Source organism: Lithobates pipiens, unplaced genomic scaffold (genome assembly GCF_037356315.1).
Source record: "Lithobates pipiens isolate NorthernLeopardFrog02 unplaced genomic scaffold, aLitPip1_a1.2 Scaffold_27, whole genome shotgun sequence".
Taxonomy (NCBI): Eukaryota; Metazoa; Chordata; class Amphibia; order Anura; family Ranidae; genus Lithobates; species Lithobates pipiens.
The window spans coordinates 169,552,953-169,576,041 of record NW_027507788.1 but is presented as its reverse complement, the minus strand read 5'-3'; the positions used below and the strand labels follow the sequence as shown (position 1 = coordinate 169,576,041).

The 23,089-nt window shown below is 43.4% G+C and overlaps 1 protein-coding gene across 1 annotated transcript in view; it reads right to left on the bottom strand.

The window, feature by feature from the left end:
* ADAMTS15 (ADAM metallopeptidase with thrombospondin type 1 motif 15) overlaps positions 1-20,615 on the bottom strand; it is a 74,121-nt gene extending 53,506 nt beyond the window's left edge. The window contains exon 1 of the mRNA XM_077457891.1: positions 18,957-20,615. Coding sequence (XP_077314017.1) covers positions 18,957-19,916 — 960 coding nt within the window. The 5' untranslated portion in view covers positions 19,917-20,615. The remainder of the gene's footprint in view (positions 1-18,956) is intronic.
* Positions 20,616-23,089: the final 2,474 nt, after the last annotated feature.

Genomic DNA, 23,089 nt, shown 5'->3' with positions numbered 1-23,089 from the left:
AACCAATCAGCTTACAGGTTTTATTGCCAATGCACAGCTGCACCAGATTTTGGGTGCACTTATTTTAGTAAAGCTCCTACAGTGTGATCTAGGGGAGTGGGAGCAGAGAGCCTGAACATTGTGTGTATAAGGCAGCAGTGCGATCCAGAAGGAGGGGAGGCAGAGAGCTGGCGTATTGTGTGTGTATATAAGGCAGCAGTGTGATCTAGGGGGGTGGAGACAGAGAGCCTGAACATTGTGTGTAGAAGGCAGCAGTGTGATCCAGAGGAAGGGAGACAGAGAGTCCGCGCATTGTGTGTATAAGGCAGCAGTGTGATCTAGGGGGGTGGGGGTAGAGAGCCTGAACATTGTGTATATAAGGCAGCAGTGTGATCCAGAAGGATGGAGACAGAGAGCCGGCGCATTATGTGTATAAGGCATGTAAAATTCATGTTAGTGGTCTGCGGGATTCAAAATTGTTAGTTTAGTTGTCTGGGAGGTCCAAAAGGCTGCTGACCACTGGTCTAATAGTTATTGCGCACCATTGCAGTGCAGTGAAAAAAGTACACCAAGCAGCGTTTTTTCTCAACGCAAATGCATGCAAGCACATGCAAAAATGTGCATAATTACAATGCACTGCACTCTGCACAACAGAAAGAAGTGCAATCAGAAAAGCCTCAAAAAACACTTAGGAAAAATGCACTGCAATTGTATATAAAGGCACATAAAAACGTGTGTGGGACACACAACAATGCACATGCAGAAATACCCAGTTTCCGGTGTGAATGGGCTCTAATGCCACGTACACACGATCGGACTTTCCGACGGGAAATGTTCAATGTGAGCTTGTTGTCGGAAAGTCCGACCGTGTGTATGCTCCATCGACCATTTGCTGAGAGCAAGTTCGATTGTGTGTACACAAGTTCGTCACACAAAAGTTCACGCATGCTCTGAATCAAGCAGAAGGAGACGCACTGGCTATTAAACTTCCATTTTCTCAGCTCGCCGTACGTCTTGTACATCACCACGTTCCTACATTTTGGGCCAACGTTTGTGTGACCCTGTGTATACAAGACATGTTTGAGCCAACATCCTTCAGAAAAAAATCCACGGTTTTGTTGTCGGAAAATCCGTTCATGTGTACGCAGCATTAGAGTCATTAATAGGATCAATTTAAAGGACATCTATCTTCTTTTAACTTAGTTAATTATGCAACTATACATCCCTTTGAGCCAGGGTGAATGACAGCACTGGGGCTGAGTTATTAATGCTGATGAAAGGAAAGGTTTCCCCTACATCAGATCTGTTCAGTGTTGTCTTTCTTCCTCTAAGTTGCACTCAGAAAATAGCAGCTAGAAGCTGATTGGTTGTTAGTTGCGTTGAGTGCTGTATGTGTACTCTAGACACTTCACTGCTATGCACAGTACCAGGCCTTTGATTCATCATGCTGCACAGTGATCGCAAACATCCAATTTGCAGGGACACCACGCTGAGTAAGAACAGACTCTTCCCATCCTGATGACAACAATGTGGCCCAGCACCCACCCTGACACACTGACCCCAAGCCTGCGAATCACAGCGTCCCATGTATGATTGTACAGAGCACCAGGCCTATCAGCAGTACAGCACTACAGTGCATGCTGGCGCTATATAAATCAACAATTGGCTGCCTTGTACATGAGAAATTCTTCCAAAAATCTGATATTTGGCATCATCAGTTTTTCCCTGACATGGTCCAAGCCTCCCACCCATGACATAATATGGAGGGAGCTCATGTCAGGGCGTGTGCACTGCTAATTATAAACACCGGCTGACACTCCATACTGACATCATACACTGCGCCAGGAACTGGCACCAAATCCACTCCATCTGTGCTGACACTATTACACTGGCTGCTTAGGATATGCCACATGAACCTGTCAGGAGAGAATTACACAGCCTGCCATTGCCTGACACAAGTATGCTGCAAGTCTGTTCCGGTCACTGAAAACAAGAGGCTGAGAACAAGAGCCAAGCAACCAGCATTCTTAAAAGGAGAGGCCAGCAAAGGCAGCTTGCAGGATAAGTTTATTGGAACAAATCCCCACCAGAAATCATAATACATTCATTAATGGACTGTTATTAAAGCACAACTGAACTTCTTACTTCAAATCAGTTAAATTCATTCCAGGCGCATCGATAGCAGGAAAGAGTAAAAAAGCCAGCTATGGTTGGGTCTGCAAGGGTGAGTTGTGAGCAAGAGTGGTGCAGAAGTGAGCTGTGGACATGGGTTGCAAAGGTGAGCTCTGAATTGGGGGAGGGTGAGCTGTGGACTGGGGTTGCAAAGGTGAGCTGTGGATGGGGGAGAGAAGTGAGCTGTGGACTGGGTACACAGAGGTGAGCTGTGGACAGGGGGGACAGAGGTGAGCTGTGGACAGGGGTTTCAGAAGTGAGCTGTGGACGTGGAAGGTGCAGAGGTGAGCTGCGTATGGTAGGTGCAAGGGTGAACTATGTACATGTGCAGAGGTGAGCTGTTAGTAGGAGGTGCAGAGATAAGATGTGAATGAATGGTGACAAGATGACCTATGGTTAGGTGGTGCAGAGGTCAGGTGTGGACATGGGAGGTGCAGAGGTGAGCTGTGGCTATGAGGTGCAGAGGTGAGCTGTGAATGGGAGATGCAGAGGTGAGCCGTGAATGGGAGATGCAGAGGTGAGCTGTGGCTATGAGGTGCAGAGGTGAGCTGTGAATGGGAAATGCAGAGGTGAGCCGTGAATGGGAGATGCAGAGGTGAGCTGTGGCTATGAGGTGCAGAGGTGAGCTGTGAATGGGAGATGCAGAGGTGAGCTGTGGCTATGAGGTGCAGAGGTGAGCTGTGAATGGGAGATGCAGAGGTGAGCTGTGGCTATGAGGTGCAGAGGTGAGCTGTGAATGGGAGATGCAGAGGTGAGCTGTGAATGGGAGATGCAGAGGTGAGCTGTGTCCAGGGCAGGACTTAGGGTGGTGGGGGCCCCTGGGCTTGAGTCACTTTCGGGCCCTACCTTCTATACATTACTATATTTATCGGCACATAACATGTGCCGGCGTATAACATGCACCCCAAGTTTAGGAGGGAATTTTAAGGAAAAAAACTTTTAGGTGGGAAGTTTAAGGAAAAAACTTTTTAAATGCCCATCAATGCAGCCTTGTCAGTGTCATTTGCAGCCTTGTCAGTGTAGCCTTGTCATTTGTAGCCTTGCCCCAGTGTCATTTGCAGCCTTGTCATTGTAGTCTGAAAGTTTAAAAATGGCGCCGCCAAGATACAGAGTCCTGTATCTTGGTGGCTCTTGTGCCCTCTCGGGGGCTCTCGGGCCTGAGAGTAGCCGAGTGTACTTGGCTCGGCTCACAGTCACGGCCAGTCCCTGTGTTATGTCCATCATAGGGCGGGACTGAGCGTGACTGTGAACGGAGCGGAGCCTAGTACACTCGGCTATGCATCTCGGTGGGGCCCCCTATTGGGCAGGGCCCATGGGCTTGAGCCCAGTCAAGCCCAATGGTAAGTCCAGCCCTGGCTGTGTCTATGAGGTGCAGAAGTGAGCTGTGAATGGGAGATGCAGAGGTGAGCTGTGAACAGGGTGCAGAGGTGAATGGGGGGGGGGGGCTGCTTTTTTTATTGCGTTTTCTTGGGAAGGTTTTAGCTTGATGTGGAGGGATAGCACAGCATACAGAATTCAGCGGTCATGAGTATGTAACGCAGCAGTTAGGATTTTATAATGTACCGTGTTCATTACAAATTCCTATCCTCCATACTCTGTATGCTGTGCCTACTGATGTACTGTATGTTCCATACTAATGCCAGTTGCACTGAACTCTTAAGGCCCGCAGTTTACCATAATGGGATGTACATTATATATTTATGAGCCATGTACTCTGGAATGCACAAAAAACTATCCTGGCCACTGCACTCTGTGTGCTGGGCTATATATGTTACCAACTCCTGAAAACTGTGTGATGAATACTGAGCTGTATGTTACATACTCCACCAGACTCTGTGACCACCACACTCTGTACACTGGCCTATACATTACATAATCCTGAACGCTTGGAGTGCAGCAGTCAGAAGTGTGCAAAGTACACCACAGCATACATTGTTCAGTAGTCAGGAGTATGTGATGAACATATCAGAGTGCAGTGGTCAGGAGTAACATACTGCTTAGCAGTGGCGGCCCGTCCCGTCCCCCCGCCCCCCAGGCAGTCACCAAAAACAACAAAAGAAATCTTAAACAGTGCACTATGGGAAGCGTCACGTCTATGCAATCACAAGCTTGCAGACGAGGCGCTTCATTGGCGGGGTTTGGAGCTGCTTTGTGGCACAATCCATCGCGCCGAGCAGCATCCGCCCAGCGCCCGTGGGGAGGCCCTTCTCTCTGCTTCAGACCTTGCTACCCTCAAGGATAGGGAAGTCCTAGTGGTCAGAAAAACAAGAGGGAGCACCAGCCTTGTGCATTATCCTTTAAAAGTATTTTTTATTGAAAATAATGTAAAAATACTACTCACAAACATGTGGGAAAAAGTTTTCAAATACAAACGATCTCCAGATGACAACAATTGGTTGACTAACAGACAGACTCTAGAGGGTACACAGGAGATATCAAGGGCCACTACCAACTCACGCGCTTCGAAGAGCTACCTTCTTCCTCAGAGTTTGGCCCCCTTTTACTTACCTGAACCCAATCTTTCCAGTGACGGGGACGAGCACACCAACTCTAGCCAGGGTCTCTGATCGTGATTGGATAGATTGATAGCAGCGCAGCCATTGCGCAATCAAATCCAATGACGTGGGAGCCAGGGGGCGGGGCCAAGTCCTGCTGTCTCTGTCAATGGAGGCAGCAGGACATGCCCCCCACTAGTGCCCCGAGGGAGAGCGGCTCTCCAACGGGGCACTCGAGAAGAGGAGGAACCAGGAGCACCGCTGAGGGACCCCAGAAGAGGAGGATCGCGGCCACTCTGTGCAAAACCAGCTGCACAGAGGAGGTAAGTATGACATGTTTTTTTTTTTTTTTTTAAACAAACCTTTACATATCCTTTAAAGGACAAAAACAAAACACAAGAAACAATGTATCTAGAGTTGCCACCTCATCCCTTTAAACCCGAACACATATGAAATACACCAGTTCTGAGGCTTATTTAATGCAGATAAGGCACCAAGTGAGTTTAATTACCTCCTTAATCAGCCACAGAACCTGTGTAATTAATATGTGTTCGGTTTTAACTGATTGCCGACTGCCGCACACAGATTTACGTCGGCAGAATGGCACATGCAGGCAAATGAGAGTACAGGTACATCCCTTTAAATTTGACACCTATCGGGCGTGCACGCGCCACACGCGCCACACGCCGAGGAAGCGTGTTCTCGGGTTCCGGGAACTTGATGTTCACCAGCAGCAGGCGATTGCGGTGTGGGGAGGTAGAACGGGGAGATGTAAACAAGGCATTTTTTATAGCACTAATCGCTGTATAAATTAAAATGACAATGGTCTCAAAATAGTGTCAAAAGTGTCTGATGTGCCCGCCATAATGTCGCAGTCATGATAAAAATCACAGATCGCCGCCATTACTAATAATAAAAAAAAATTATAAAATGCCATAAATCTATCCCCTATTTTGTAGACACTATAACTTTTGTGCAAACCAATCAATATGCACTTATTGCAATTTCTTTTTACCAAAAATATGTAGAATACATATCAGCCTAAACTGAGGAAAAAAAAAATTTTTATATACTTTTTGGGGATATTTATTATAGCAAAAAGTTAAAAATTTTGCTTTTTTTTTCAAAATTGTCTCTCTTTTTTTGTTTATAGCGCAAAAAATAAAAACCGCAGAGGTGATCAAATACCACCAAAAGAAAGCTCTATTTATGGGACAAAAAGGGGTGTCAATTTTGTTTGGGTATAACGTTGCATGACTGCACAATTGTCAGTTAAAACGACGCAGTCCTGAATCGCAAAAAGTGCTCTGGTCAGGAAGGGGGTAAATTCCTCCGGGGCTGAAGTGGTTAAAGGGATGAGGTGGCAACCCTAAATCTATCACAGCGGAAGTGGAGAGATGTGAACCCAACATTAGGCCTCATTCACATGGGGTGTACTACGGCATACACACAGGTCGTGCTTACCCACAGGTGTTTCATGCAAACAGTCCCATTGAGATCAGATGGGATGCAGCGGCTGCACAGAGAAAGCCGCTCCTTGCAAATTGAAATCCGAGTGGGTGCAGGTGCATGTCCCCAAAAATCACACTGTGTGCTTTCAGAGCCGTGCAACTGCACCTGCACCCCCATTGATGTCAAATTGGGGGGAGGGCAGTGGCTGACTCTGTGCAGCCGCTGCATCCTATCTGACATCAATGGGATTGCCTGCATGGAACGCCTGTGCAGCCCCGTGTGGGTAAACACAGCCTCACACAGGCCTACTATACCAGGTGAGTGAGGTCTGCAGAGAATACCGCTGTGGTAACAATTGTATGTGATATCTATCTGAAAGAAAACAGTTGTCACCCAATACCGTCCAGCACAGCGGAGGGCCTGCACTGAGTAGCTCTGGGCCCCCCCTGTACTGACAGGCCCCTTCCCGGCAATACAATGAATATGGAGCTTCCTCTGCTGGGGATTCCTGACATTCCTGTTTTGGGGGTGCTTGGGGTGCCTGCAGCTATTTGGGGAATATGATCATTTGTTATCCCAGAAGACTGACGCAAGCCCTGTCACTGTACAGAGACGAGCTGCGGCTCCTGAACCATGATTTAATGCTTCTCATCCAGGAACGCAGTTGTCACTGATGACACATCATAATCCCCGAACAGTCCAGGACGGATATTTACCAATCAGAACTCACCGCCTCACTGCTACATCCAGAAAGAATGTCTTCATAAGAAGCTGTTTATAGAAGGACCAAGTTGTTATTTTGCAACTGGGCAATGAAGCAACACAAAAACAGATTATTAACCCCTTCACGCTGACCGTATGCAAATATGCGTTCATGGCTTGAAGAGGTTAAACTGGGGTGATGCCTGCAGCAGCACGCATTACCCCCAGTAACGTTTTTAGTGCGGGTGGTTGGCTTTTTAGTGATAACAACTGATGTGGTTAAAAGTCGCTCGGCCTTCCGCTGCTCTTCCCGTCCCACCGGGAGACCCGAGCCGCCATTAGGCGCGTCCGCCACCTAGGCATGAAACCCGTACAAAGCCGGATTCGGATTTGATCGGGTCTCTGATGTAAAATCCCAGAAGCGAAGTAACAACGTCACTTTCGGTTTACTCAGCTGCCAATGGCGCAGATTAAAAAAAAAAAATGACAGTATTCAGAAACCCAGATTTTGGCGATCTGAATACTAAGTGCAAAGCAACCAATCAGAATGCTGGCTTTTATTCTCTGAAGTGCACAGAGATGATGAACTGGAGTTGCTATAGTGCTCTTCCAGTCCAGATGAGCTGTGACATGAATAGCAGCCTCATCCGGAGAGGAGCATATAGGAAGAGACTCCAGGAAAGTATGTTATTATACGGAGCCAGGAGCAGATGAGGACACCCAACCAGGGCGCTTGCTGCAGGATGAACTTGTATGAACTGGGGGGGGGGATCCCTGAAATTCAGCGCTGGGAAACGTCTCGCAGAACAGGAAGCAGCACACGGTCAGGAGGACGGAGCTGAAAAGGAGATGGCAGTTAGGGATTTGTGGAATCGCAGTGGATTTAGGCGAGTGTAGTGAGCGATTTGGCCAGATGTGAGGAAGTGTCCTCGACGGTGCAAACTACACTTTATATAGGACATGATCATTAACCTCTTCACTGCCAAACTGAAGTGGAACTGGATGCATTTTACAAAAGACTGCAAGCAGAATGGCTATTATTTCAGAAGAGACATGCTTCTGCTATAAAGTACACCTACCTGCCTGCTCACAATCTTCCTTACAAAGTACCCTAAGCTGCACATGCTCAGCTCAGCTTACATCGCAGGCATGGTTCCTGTGTGACGGCATGACTGGCCCTGTGCATTGACAGGATCATCTTGCAGCAGCCAACAGAGATGCTTGAAGGCCGGCACCCAGGGAAAAGATGCTGGCACAGGCAAGGGACCCGCAACATTAAAGAGGGATTAAAGTGGTTGTAAAGGCTGAAGGTTTTCTAACTTAATGCATTGCCCATATAGCTGCAAATTTGAAAATGACTTCAAACTTTCTTTGCATGTCTGCTGCAAGTTCTGGTTCAGTTATGTTGTGCAATAGTCCTCCCACCACAGGGGTCACTGTGGCTGATTTTTCATGCTGTAGACTTGCAGAGCTCTTGCTGTAGACTCACCGCTGCAATTTTGCTCTTGCTAGAGAGTTGCCATGCTAATTTGTTACAAATTGGACAATTGTCAACTAGAGCTTGTGCTTTAAGTGCTTTAGGTGCTTTGCAAGTGTAGAACTTGCCAGTGAAAATGTACAGCAACAGATTTGTGGCAAGTTATCCTTGTTTTTTGGACTTCTGCATTAAAGTAAAAAAAAACTTCAATTGCCAACTACCCCCCCCCCCCCCCCCCACACACACACACACACACACACTTACCTGTGCGTCATCTAAATTCAGCTCTGTGCCCAAGAGCAGGGGCTCTGCTCTCTTTCTCCTCACTGGACTCATTGAGAACAGAGGGAGCCATTGGCTCCTGCTGCTGCCAATTAAATCCAGTGAGGCTGGAGCGGGGGTGAGGCCAAGCTGCACAGTGCTTGTCTACAGACACATACAGCGTGGCTCAGGATCAAGCCCGTACATGTGCCACCATAAGAAGCTGCTTTCCGATGGTGGCACACAGAGAAATGGAGGATCCAGAAGTGCCAGCGGGGGACCCGAGAAAAGGAGAAGCGGAGCTGCTCTGTGCAAAACCATTGCACAGAGCAGGTAAGTATACAAAAAAAAAAAAAACTTTTCAATCACTTTATGTATAGTGCCTTTAGTCCCATTTTAAATAATACTACAATCCCATGGGCCTGAATTATTTTTCCCACCGCTGCTTATAAATAAGTAGCATCAATTCTTTATTGGTAAACTACATATAGCACTGTAGTTTATATAAAACCATTGGTAAGACTGTATGAATACCCCTCAAATGTCATACCTCTACACATGTATTATAGAAAAACAGTTAAATATGAACTCCAGGGACAATCTTTATTGCATAGTTACATTGGTACATCGTGGTTATGGGCTATTGTGGAAGCTGACAATCTCTATATTAGTCGGGACTACTACAGTGATAGCCATGATCTTCCGAATCCTATGCAAGCATCTTCTCTTCTGCACACCTACCACAACTGGTCGCCCAGACGCCCACTCATCATTGCTGCCAGTCATAGAATAACTTCTATTTTTTTTCAATGAATACAAGGTGTTCTCTGATTTATCAAGGTGGAGAGGAGGGGTGATGGCATCACAATCTCCACCTTGTCCAATCGGAGAACACCTACTCATTTTAAAAAGTACAATGCGTTGGTGATAGTGCCTGTGATCAGTGTGCAGAGGGGATGCTGCACAGGCAAGATCTGAGTAGGACCCAGAAGATCAACAGATATTTTTTCTATACTTGTTGAAAATGTTCTTAGCCTGAAAAAAAAGAAAACAAATGCAGCCACCACATTTAAGGAATGGTGAGCTGCATAACATGACATTTTTGTTCTTGGGTTTAAATAGCCTCTTATTTCAAAGTTCTGACTGGGATGTCCCTTTAAATTTTAATTAAATTTAGATGACCATTATAAAGGATTGGGAGATATAGTGAAGTCATCTCTGTGTAACTCCACCACCTTTCCACCCAGCTGACTCGTCTTTCTGACTTCCATGTCGTGTTATTCTTGGCTGGAAAGAGGACGGGGAAGTGGAGGGGTATGTACAGAGGTTTGCAGGATTCTGTTAGCTAGAGATAAGACTCTGCTTTTGTTTGATTATAGCTCCATGAATGAGCCTGGAACTGAAGATGGTCCTGGAGTGAGTCATATGGCTGCAGGGCCCATCAGTCTGTATTGTCCTCAGCCCTGGGACAGACAGGAACGTACAGTTCTGCGGGTTATCCGTATCTGACAGGTAGAAAACTGACAGGACAGAAAGATGCAGAACTAATTCTTCGTTTCTTGCTAACAATATCTCAGTAATAACTATATAAATCTCAGATAACTTTTCACTAAGAACCCAACTAACTTTAAGGATAACAAACTTATGAAGTTACCTAAAGCTGGCCATTTCAACAGGGGCCAGCCAAGATTCGAACCATCTATGGGCAGGCTGATTGTAACCAATTTGATTGTTGTATGACTTGAGTACAACCAACATGTCCGATTTTTTATACGATTATTGCCAGCGGCTATAGGAGAACACAATAGCTCAGCGGGAGGAATTCCCGCCATCAAAACAGTCGGTGTCATTGAGTGATTTTCATGGGTTGCAGGAAGGAAAAAATCACATCACCAATGGCCTGCCTTACTCCTAATAGCCCCTCACCTGCCACAACACATGTGGTTACCGGAGGATGGACACCAAATTTCAATGTCTGAGTTGGCCTTCTAAACCAACCAGATTCCAGCTCTTAGTATTTCTATATATGTTAGAGGTAATGATACGCAAGGCCACTGGAGCAGGAAGACCAAATCATATCCATTATCTGGTTCTTCTGCAGACCAGTGGGCTGACACCCACAGCCTTCCTACATCTGCTGGGAACTCACACATATATCGGTTCCCACCCACTGTGGCTTGTTCCTGATACACCCCCCATAATATACAATACATTTAATTCTCAACAGGCCTTGTATTTTCTGTGGAAATGTGCAGATCTAAGAACAAAAGCACAGAGAGAGATAGAAGAGAGCAATAGGTTGTTTATCCATTTACTTGGATATGAGTTACTGTATCTGGGTGGAATACACTTTTAGGTTAAAGTCAAAGCATTTTTTAGTTTTAAAGGGAGTGCAGGAGAGTTAGAACCCCTGTGAGGGTTTGTCATGGTGACATGTCAATGAAACTGAAAGGGTGGGAAATATGCCTTGTTTTTGAGTTTGAAACCTTCCAATGAGGATAACAGTTCCATTGACACACCACACATCACAAGAAAGGACTTCCTCTTACTGTTTTTTCGACAGGACTGGGAATCTCCCCAGTAGGACCTTACCCTACTCTATTTGCCAAGACTAACATGTTTTGTCCTTGGATAAACTTTAAATATCTCTTAAACATGGAAACTTGTTTATTGTCCAAAAAAGGTTTTTTTTATGATTAAAAAAAAATGCTGCTTAAGTGAGGTCCCCATAAATTATGGGAGTGAACCGACATAGGACAACCCTTGTTAGGTTATTCATCTATGAAGGTGGACAACCATTCCAAAGTCATTGACTGTGTTTGGGACTGGAAGGTCAATAACTTGCTAACACACAAACTCAGAAATCTGAAAAAACTTACAAGAAATATTATCCACCTTTACATTTTTTCTTGCGTTGGGGTCAATGCAATGGAGGTTTGATGTTTTCATTATAGGGAACAAAAATGAGGGAAGTATATACAAACTTACACACAAAGCCTGAGATGATGAACATGTCATACATCTCACCCCAACATACAATCGGTTTCAGACACAGTTGAGATTTTCCCATCGCACATCTTATAGAAAGGACCTAGGCAGGTGCGGTTCTACAGCTACTGCCGATTTACTATATGACCATGACACTAATGAAGGGGTCCTGCAAGGCTCTGAAACTTCACACTTTATGATCTCATAAAAAACTCTACTTTACAAGTTTACTCAGGATTTACTATAAAAACATAAATTAATCTTGAGATATTCTTCGCTATCTTGTATGTTTATTCTTGTATAATACATCCACAAATGCATTGCTGTCTTGAAAAATGCATTTGAAATAATTTGAAGGCCGGTTCTTTTAATGGCGAAATGCGTTAGCCTAGAAATTGAAGAAACTGTAATTGGTGGCTTTTTTCATTTGCCAGAAACACATATATGGAATTTGGTGATATGCATGATTTATGATATAAAACACTAGTCATTTATCTATGCAATATGTAGTGGAACGGATATGGTTTTAACAATACGGTTTGTGGTAAGGACAAAAGCTTTTTTTGGAAAATTGTCTTTGTGGAGACAACGATAATGCTTATATAGGCATTATATACTCTGGACTTTGATATAAGCTCATATAAGATCATATAAGTTGTGCTGGTGAAATGTTCTTCATAATCTGGGAGAAGGGAAGATGTGCATGCATGCGAGCATCTGTGAGCAAGCGCATACCGGCCCGTAGCCTCATGCAGAGTTGCCAATAACCATGCATGCATGCTCAAAAGGTGCGTGCCTGTGTACATATGTGCAGGCAACTTTGCTGCAGCCTAATGCTGCCATATCCCAATGCCATTAAAGAGTAACTCCAATTTTGTTGAGAAAAAAAACATTCCCCTCTGGGTAATTGATGTACAAACTTTGTTGCAGATTCCTACCGTTTGTTATTCTGAAGAAAGCCATGTGTGTTTGTCTGTGTCCATGTTTTAAGTGAATCTAATGGGAGTGGTTTCATAATTATCAATCAGCTGCTGCAGCTGCAGAGCTCTAATAAGGAAAACTGCTGGGCCTGCATCCCTTTAGACGTGATTTCCTATTGGGAGTATCTCATCAAAAATGACATTTGTGTTGCAGGAGATGCCTGAAATCTGACTTGTATCAAAACACCTCCAGGTAGTCATACTGCATTGCACTTTACAAAAAATTACAGCCACTGCAGATTAAAAAGGAAAGGTCATTTTCTATAACATTCAATTACAATATGACTTGTGTCGCAATTGTATACGCTATATTATTTATTTATTTTTTCCACTTTTTTTCCCCCATGAAAGTGGAGTTACCCTTTAAGCTTTTAGATATATTGCCAATAGGCAGATCTCATTCATGTCGGTGTCTAAAATATATAAGAACAGCTACAAATCTTATATATGTAAGAGTAAAATATGATGATGATGATGTGCGATAAACACTAAACAAAGAGTAGCAGATGTCATCTTCTATACCAGTGTTAATTTAGTCGACTAAATGAATACTATTTAAGTAGACTAAAATACGACTAAAACTAAAACAATTAAGATGACTAAAATACGACTAAAACTAAAAGCCATTTTAGTCAAAAGACTAAAATGAGACTAAAACTAAAATGCCATTTTAGTCAAAAGACTATGACTAAAATTAAATTGCAATTACTGAAATGTACTGGAGATTTTAGTTGACTAAAATGTAGGACATTTCAGTCCACTAAAATGTACTGGAGATTTAGTTGACTAAATACAACTAAAACTAAAACAATTGTAGAAGACTAAATGCCATTTTAGTCCTTTTTTTTTATATCAGAGAAAGTTTATTAAATAACAAAAACATATAAGTACAACTTGCATCCATTTTAGTCCTTAGCCCTTGTACACACGGAGATTCTGACAAGCAAATCCGTTGGATTTTGTCTGACGGATTTTGTCCGAAACTGTTGCATACACACGGTCAGACAAAGTTGTCAGAAAATCCGACGTGATGACGTTATTTTGTTACGATGGGACTACGTTCAGGCTAGTAGCCAATAGCTTTGGTGTAGGAATTTGATCTGAGCATGCGTGGCACTTTGTCCGATCGGAATTCTCTACACATGATCGGAGTATGTCCGATCGGAGCATTTTGTCGGAAAATTTTATCGGCAAGTTGGAAAAGTTGGTCCATCGGATACTCCGACGGAAACAGTCCGATGCAGATCACACACAGTCGGAATATCCGACAAAACGGTCCGATCGGACACATTCCGTCGGAATCTCCGACCGTGTGTACAAGGGCTAAGACTAAAATGAACACCGCAGGTTACATTGGTGACAACAAGGAAGGAGGCCTACAAACAGCAGGCCTCAGTGTGAGGAAAATATCAGACTGTCCCTGTTGTTCTGCCCATTCTATAATATAAAATGTAAAGGCAGATCTGGTGATGGACAGTGAGATATTTTTTAGTATAAAAAATGTGCTCCAGGATAAGCTTGGGTTTTAGATCTTGATGCTGTACACAAAGTTTGGTTTGATATATCTTAACAGATTTACAGACCAATGGATGGATCGATCACTCGATCAATAATAATTCTTTGCAAGAGATGCTGTCTTCCAGCACCGTGGTCTACATTGGTGTTATATGGGTCAGTAGCAGCCCGGCTTGTTTAGTTTGCAGGCCTGCACTGTATCTTAGCCTCCTGCTCTCCGGTTTCAGAGTTCCATATCCTCCCTAGATAAGCGCAGACACCGTCTGTATCCATCAAACCATTCCTACCCCTAAAATAACAGATTCCATTCTGCTTTCTTATGTAAACCTGGTAAAGGCAGTGTGAGTGTGACTGAGAGGAGGGGCAAGTGTCAGCACCTCCAGGAATGATGGTCCTTTAATCTCCCAGCATCCATCAGCCACCCTCCATCCCTGTATCATGACAATAGCCAGCTGCTACAAATCTCAGCAAGCACCAATCTCCCCACACTATCACTACAGTAAACTGTTATCTGGATCCGTCCTCTGGGTTTACTTCTGCTCAGTGAAGGTAACATACTGCACAGGCCCTGGAGAGGCTGATATAAACACAAGATTGGCCTAACGATGAAGAGATTACAAATGCTATACAAGGTCACCATTTAAGGTACTCATTTAATGAAGCCGTACAAAGATCGGTATGACCTAACATTGGACTAGGACAATAGGAAACAAGAAAGATGATTTCTAATTGGCTGCTAGGGGCTACTGCACTACTTCATCCCTGTCGCTTACAGATTGGCCTCATGCCATTGGGTGCCAGGACCATCTTCTGATGCTCTTGGCCAGCCTTCCCCAACCAGCGTTGTGGGGTACCATAGGGTTCCTACAGAGGCTGCTAGTGGTCCCTTGAGCAATGCACAATCTCTTCCTATCAGATATGTAACCACAGACACCAATGACCATTGTAGCTATCTGCATACCTCCCACCATTTTGAGATGGGAATGAGGGACACCTACTTGCAAATGTATGTAGGCATAGGACATGCCCCCTGCCATGCCCCCTTAACCACTTGCTTACTGGGCACTTAAACCCCCCTCAGTCCCAGACCAATTTTCAGCTTTCAGCGCTGATGCACTTTGAATGACAATTGCGCGGTCATACAACACTGTACCCAAATGAAATTTCTATCATTTTTTTCCCACAAATAGAGCTTTCTTTTGGTGGTATTTAGTTACAGTTCGGAGTTTTATTTTTTGCTAAACAAACAAAAAAAGATGCAAAAAAAAAAAATCATGTTTTAATAGTTTGTTATAAAATTTTGCAAACGGGTCATTTTTCTCCTTCATTGAAGTGCGCTGATAAGGCGGCACTGATAGGCTGCATTGGTGGGCACTGATGGGCTGCATTGGTGGGCACTGATAGGCTGCATTGGTGGGCACTGATAGGCTGCACTTGTGGGCACTGATAGGCATAGTTAAGGCGGCACTAATAGGCACAGATAAGGCGGCACCGATGGGCACAGATAAGGCGGCACTGATGGGCAAAGATGGGCACAGATAAGATGGCATGGATGGGTGGCACGGATAAGTGGCACGGATGGGTGGCACGGATGGGCACTGATAGGTACCACAGATAGATGGGACTGATGGGCACTGATAGGTGGCACTGATAGGTGGCTCTGATAGGTGGCACTGCTGGGCACTGATGGGCGGCACTGCTGGGCACTGATGGGCGGCACTGCTGGGCACTGATGGGCGGCACTGGGGTGCAGCACCTTTGAGGCAGATTGGGTGGCACTGTGGGTGGCACTGTGGGTGGCACTGTGGGTGGCACTGTGGGGTGGCACTGTGGGTGGCACTGTGGGGTGGCACTGTGGGCATTATGGGCACAGACGGGGGGCACTTACTTTTACTTTGTTATTTTTCAGGATGGCACTGCGGGAGGCAGGTGGGCACTGGCAGGTGGCATGTGGTGCCTTTCATTGCTGGCCGTGATCGGGACTGATGTCCCGATCACGGCCGCCGGTGATCTGCTTTTTTTTTTTCTCCTCGCGCTGTCAGCGCGAGGAGGAATAATAGCCGATTACCGGCTCCGTTCTATCACATGATCAGCTGTCATTGGCTGACAGCTGATCACGTGATAAGGGGTCGGGATCGACCCCTTACACGGATCGGTGATCAGGCGAGTCTCACGGACTCGCCGATCACAGAGCGCGCCGCGCGCGCCCCTCAGGGGGCGCGCAGGCCGCTCGTAACCAGGACGACGTCAATAGACGTAGTCCTGGAAATCTAGGTCCGCGCTAATGCCGTCATTCGGCAATAGCGCGGTACCCAAGTGGTTAAAGAAGAATTAACTAAAAAAAAAGGTTAATTAAAACCACAAAGGCTTTTTTTTTTTACACTACTATATTGGCTTTTAAAATGTACAAATGCAGAAATTTTGAAATCAGATGAAAGGTTTAGCACTGGGAAAAACTTTTTGAAAGATAAAAAGTGCATTTTATATACAACTTTATGGATCAGACCACAATGAGGGACAAATGAGGGGGAAAGAGGGACAGAGGGACATTGCTCCAAATCAGGGAAAGTCCCTCCAAATCAGGGACAGTCCCTCCAAATCAGGAACAGTCCCTCCAAATCAGGAACAGTCCCTCCAAATCAGGAACAGTCCCTCCAAATCAGGGAGCTATGGCTATTTTTTTCCAATGACCACAAGTTTAAGGCGCATTCTCCCTAGTGACACTAATGTACCATGGGCTGTGGACATTATTATTATTAGCAGGGGTTCCCTGAGACTGGAAAGTAATTTGAAGGGTTCTTCCGTGTTAAAAAGCTTAAAAATGATACAATATACTGTAAAGCTTATTCCGCTTTTTGCTTGAGCTTTTTTATATAACTGTGATTGTTTCTGTGATTGTGTTACTAAGTGCATCAGCCCTTTTTCCTTTCTGCCTTCTACTGAAACTACACCACCACAGTTTTCTGGTTTTATGCGTAATTTTGAAAAATGTATAAGAAATGAACGAACAAACATTTAAAAGAAAAGTGTCCACAGAAAGGCAACAAAAAGTTGATATTCTAAATTCTAGTCCATGTACAACAATCTGAAATCTGTTGAACCTGACACTAAAAACTAGAAATAATATACTGGCAGAGCAGGTGGTAGTTTGCAGCCTAGAGGAAGAGTTAAAAGAAATTGAAATGGACTGTACTTGTTACTTCTATAAGTTACTTTTCTCAAAACAAAGTTATATTCGCCATACCTGTACATTTCTCATTACATTTACTTATTGGAATTCATAATAAAAAAATGCTATGTTGAAAAAAAAAAAAGTTAAGAAAGGGCACTCTAGGCAGAATCTCAGGACTGTTCTGCAGATCAGTTCTGACACCAAGATTGCACAGGAACACAGCATACGCTCCTACGCGTTCCAGTGCAGTGCAGTTTTGCAGCCCATTTCTGCACCAAACAGTAGTACCATGCAATTTGGTTCCTGTTTGCAATCTGCGTTTGGTGTGCCATTGAAACTACATTGGCATCAACAGCAGATCGCAAAGGCAGTGCGTTTTGAGTGAGGTGTAGGAAACTTGCACGGAACACTCCTTTTCAAAATCAGGGACAGTTGGGAGGTATGTCTTTTTAGCTATCTGTAAGGGGAGTTTTTTTTCCAATGACCACAAGTCTAAGGAGCATTTTTCCCAGTGACACTAATGTACCATGGACTGTGGACATTAATTATTAGCAGGGGTTCCCTGAGACCAGAAAGTAATTTGAAGGGTTCTTCCGTGTTAAAAAGGTTAAGAATGATACAATATACTGTAACACTTTTTTTCCTGTTTTTGCTTGATCTATTTTGTATAATTGTGATTGTTTCTGTCATTGCATTACTAAGTGCACCACATTTTGGTGTGAACCAGCCCTAAGGCCCCATTCACATATTGCATAGCAGGAACCCAGGTTCCTGCTTGCGATTTTAAAAGTGCGACTTACACGTATTTCCACCTGTCATGCAAAGGGCAGCCTATTCACCTGAATGGGCTGCCCTATGTGTGTATGTCACGATAAAGAAGCTCAGGGGCCAAATCTTGGTAGTGAGCCAAGCGTGATTTTACACACATATTTTGTTGCGATTCTCGTGAGTTTTGTCGCGTGACAAACGTTGCGCATTTTGCCCTGATTTGGAATCCTGAGCAGAATTACAGTATAGCAAACTTTAGTTTCGGATGAAGTGGTGAAGAATTAGTAACCCTGACAAGTTCCTATAGCTATGTCCCCATAGGGGGGATTCACCCTCTATATTTATCATAGTCACTATTGTCACTGGGACTAATAGTGCAGGAAAATCCAAATGTTTGAGTTGTCGCCGAATCAGGAATAGAGGGGGAATTTTCCATAGGGATGCCTGTTCTATTGACAACTGTGTAAATCTAGCCATACATTGTTCATTTTTTTTTCGCTCCGTCAGCATGAAGTGGATGGAGCAGCACCTGCCGCTGTCAGAATACACCGATCAGCAGCTGCAGCTTATTGGCTGCAGCTGCTGATCATTGAAAATTTTCTAATAAAGCACTTCAGTGGAAGATGATTAAACAAATGAGTTGTGTTAAAGGAGGAAGCCCACAGAATGATGGAAATTATGCTAGGCCAGATGAATTTTGATCAGGGTATGGCCAGATTAAGAGGGAATTCCCTCACTATTGAGAGATGTCCCCTTGCATCTTCTGTGCCTACAGGACAGGATGTGAAAGGAAATCACCTCAATAGAACATAAAAATATACTCTGTCCAAAATGAAACAAAATGTTTCGGCTGTAGATATTCAATTATTAAGAGAGAACATCTGTCCACAATGATTCATGACATCATGAATGCACTGTGTCTGCACACACCTATACATCACCCATCTGGATTCCTGGCCATCATGCAGCAAGTGTTCGGTTCTCTGCAGACTCACCGTTTTGGTGAAGAGGATGGCGGTGTCCCAGTACTCGGGGTGCTTGTCACTCACTTTGTTCCATTTCTTCTGCCAGGCACAGAAGCTCCGCAGTGTCATGGCAGCGTTGGTGGTAACTTTGGGTCCTTTTCCATCATCTGTCAAGACCATGAACTTTACCACGGCTACGTTGATGGGATTTTGGATGCTGGGGTGGCGATACAAGCGAGCGGCTGTGGCCATTAAAGTGAGTAGATAGTGTTGAAGGTCATCTCCGTGGAACTTAAGCATGGTCTCATCTGCCACAATCAGTGTCTCCACATATCTGGTGATAGAGGCAAAGCGTCGGGACCTGTGACCTCTTCTTCTTGTGCCATTGGTATGGCGTTTGCCATGTTTGGAACTTTTGTATCTTTGAAGAGCTTCCATAATGCCATGGTTCAAACCAGAGCTGACCCCACACCTTGACGTAGTGTCTGCTGACTGCAACAGTGCTTTCCTGCGCTGCAGGAGATGCGGCCCCTGCTGGCCAACCTGTAACTGATCCCACGTGCCATTCTTTAACGGACTGATAAAATATTCCACCCCTTGATAGCCAAAAGCCCCCCGAAGTCCCCCACAAAGGCTAAGAGCAGCAAAGGAATCCCGATCTGAATTGACATCTCCAGAGTAGAAGCAGTGTCTCAGGCTTGGTGACGGTTTGGGGACAGAGCCAGGGAAATCCACTGAAAAAGCCGGGGCAATGAATTGAGAATCAGGACTTAAGTTCAAATAGAAATCCTCCTGAAAAGCTGAGATCTGGAATATAACTCCTCTGTCCTTAACCTGTTCATGGCCTTCTTTGTAATACTGTCTTCCATTGATGTCAGGATCCAGCTTTTTGGGGGTAACCATGACCTTATCTGACCAGGCATACAAAGAATGGGAGAGAAAAAGCAGATCCAGAGTAAGCAGAGAGGTGACAGCCAGCTGTGCTTGCATGGTGACTCAGCTACAAGCCGTCCAGAGACTGAAAGTAATAGACTTTATGGAGAAAAGGGCGAAAGGGGGTAGATTGTGCAGCTAAAGAGAAATAAAATGTATCCACCATAAAAAAGGGGATCTAGAAATACACTGGAGGAAAGGGACTGGTGGAAAAGTAGTGAAATAAAAGATGCCCATAAGGATGGAGCGCAGGCAGGCGTCCCCTCAGCCAATAATCACAGCTTCTTCTGCATCCACAAAATCCAGATGTTCAGGCTGCACCGTGTCCCAGCGCTGCAGTCATTGTTGCTTCACTACCTGTCTGCAAACAGGCAACATCAACTCTTGTTGGGCTTTATATACATCCCTGTCCTGTGCAAATTGAATTTTTTTTTTCTCTGGGAGGTGCTTTGAAGGCTTATTGGACTCTCCTCTGCCACTTGTAGCTCATTATCAGCCACACATATACACACAACCTCCCTCTCCTTCCATTGCCGGCAGAGTTTAAAGAGCCAGCAAGGCTCAATGCCTCTTCCCAGCAGCTGTTCTCTTCCCTCCCTCGGCCGGCTCTCCACTGCACATTGTTTGGAAGTTGGAGCTCTTCTCTACACTCAGCAAATGTCCTCCCTGAGGCTTTCTCAGCAGGCACTGGATGATCTGTCAGGGCTATGCTGTGCTGGATGACCAGAATGGAATGAGGAGTCCTCCCAACTACCTTCACATTGTGTCTCTGGGCTGTTTGCAGAACCCTTGTACACACTTTGCAGGATCTCAGCAGTGTGCTTTGTGCTTTATTATTTCGCAATAATTGCATTCAAACATTTTATAGAAACATAATTTTATATTTATATTATTAATATTCTTTATTTAATATAATAGTATTATTTTTTTTACATTTTTGTGTGTTTTTCTGTAAAATGTTTTATGCAATTATTGTAAAAAAAATAAAAAATAAATCACAAAGCACACAGCATAGATTGTGTGTGTGTGTGTGTATATATATATATATATATATATATATATATAGCTTGAATTCTGATTGTTAGCAATGAAGCTGTAAGAAGATTGTGTCATGTTTTCTTTTATTTTTTCAGTATATATATATATATATATATATATATATATATAAATATTTTTTTATAACTATATTATTAATTATATTTATATTATTATTAAAATAATAATGCAATTGATACTAAATGTATAATAATATATTATTATGATGAATATTATACAGGATTTATATAGCACCAGCAGCTTGCACAGTGTTTTACAACATAAGGGCATATACATATATAATCAAAATAAATATTAGATAGATAGAGATATATAATCCTAATAAATATTAGATATAATCAATATAATTATAACCAATATTAGATAGATAGATAATATAGATCGAATGCATAATAACACAGATAGAGTATATAATAATATAGATACAGATCATAATAATATAGATACAGAATATAATCATAATAAATATTAGATAGATAGAATGCATAATAACACAGATAGAGTATATAATAATATAGATACAGAATATAATAATATAGATACAGAATATAATCATAATAAATATGAGATAGATAGAATATATAATAATATAGATAGAATGTATAATAATATAGATAGAATATATAATAACATAGATAGAATGTATAATAATAAAGATAGAATGTATAATAATATAGATAGAAAGTATGCTAATATAGATACCAACTATAAGGACACAATGGGGACACAGGGGAACAGTTTACAGACCCCAGTAGCTACAACCCCGTGAACCATAAAGAGCCCAGAGTATGTGTATGACAAGCGCTTCTGTACCTCTCATTACTGAACATCTTGCAGATTATTGTCATAAAACAGCTGACCTTTGTGATCACACCGCTGTCATATCATTTGTGGAACTGGGAAGAGGCAAGTCTTCATGGATCAGATAAATGTCTTCCATGACTCCAGATGCCGGTAAAGATTCCAGAACAGATGTGTGAGTGAGCGCAGGGGGGCCCGCGCTATGCAGTCAGTGCAGGCTAGGGGTCGCTGTTGTCTAAAAGAGAAACTAACGAGAATGTATCTGAAAGAGCAAAAGAAGAAAAGACTTCTAGTAGACTCTCAGCAGCTGATCTCTGGGTGTTAACAATTACAAATGAACTAACAATGTCTAAGGAACCAAATCTGACAGATACTATTTTTTTTCCCACAAAACGAGGGTGCGTAAACCCACCGTGCAATAGCCAATTGGTCTAAAACATCATCTTTATTAACTTATATATAAAAATGATGGTGTGCAAGAATATATATCCGCTTAAAGGGGAACACTTCGGAAAAGAGAAAATGAAGCTGCAAGAAGAAGACAGAATCATTATATGTGTGTGTGTGTGTGTGTGTATATATATATATATATATATATATATATATATATATATATATATATATATATTTTTTTTTTTTTTTTTTTTTTACTTTTTGAAGCTATCACAAATGTTTTTGTATTTGCATTTTATAGATACGTTAAGGTAAATTTACAAAGCAGTCAGAATCTGGAGCAGTTTTGCATGACAACTAATCAGATACTAGCTTTCATTTTGAAAGCTTAATTTAACCACTTGCTTACTGGGCACTTAAACCCCCCCCCTGTCCAGACCAATTTTCAGCTTTCAGCGCTGATGCACTTTGAATGAAAATTGCGCGGTCATACAACACTGTACCTAAATGAAATGTTTACCCTTTTTTCCCACAAATAGAGCTTTCTTTTGGTGGTATTTGATCACCACTGCGTTTTTTATTTTTTGTTAATTTTTTTTTAAAAAGACTGAATAAAAAAAAAAAACTATACTTTTTTATATTTTGTTATAAAATTTTGCAAACGGGCACATTTTCTCCTTCATTGATGTACGCTGATGAGGCTACACTCATGGGCACCAATGGGCTGCACTGATGGGCACTGATAGGTGGCACTGAGAGATGGCACTGATAGGTGGCATTGGTGGGCACTGAGAAGTGCCACTAATAGGTGGCACTGATAGCTGGCAGTGATGGGCACTGATGGGTGGCAGTGACGGGCACTGATAGGTTAAACTGAAAGGCAGCACTGATAGGTGGCACTTGTGGCCATTGACAGGTGGCACTCATGGGCATTGTGGGAAATAGCAGGTGGCACTTGCAGGTACAGAGGAGGAGGCAGA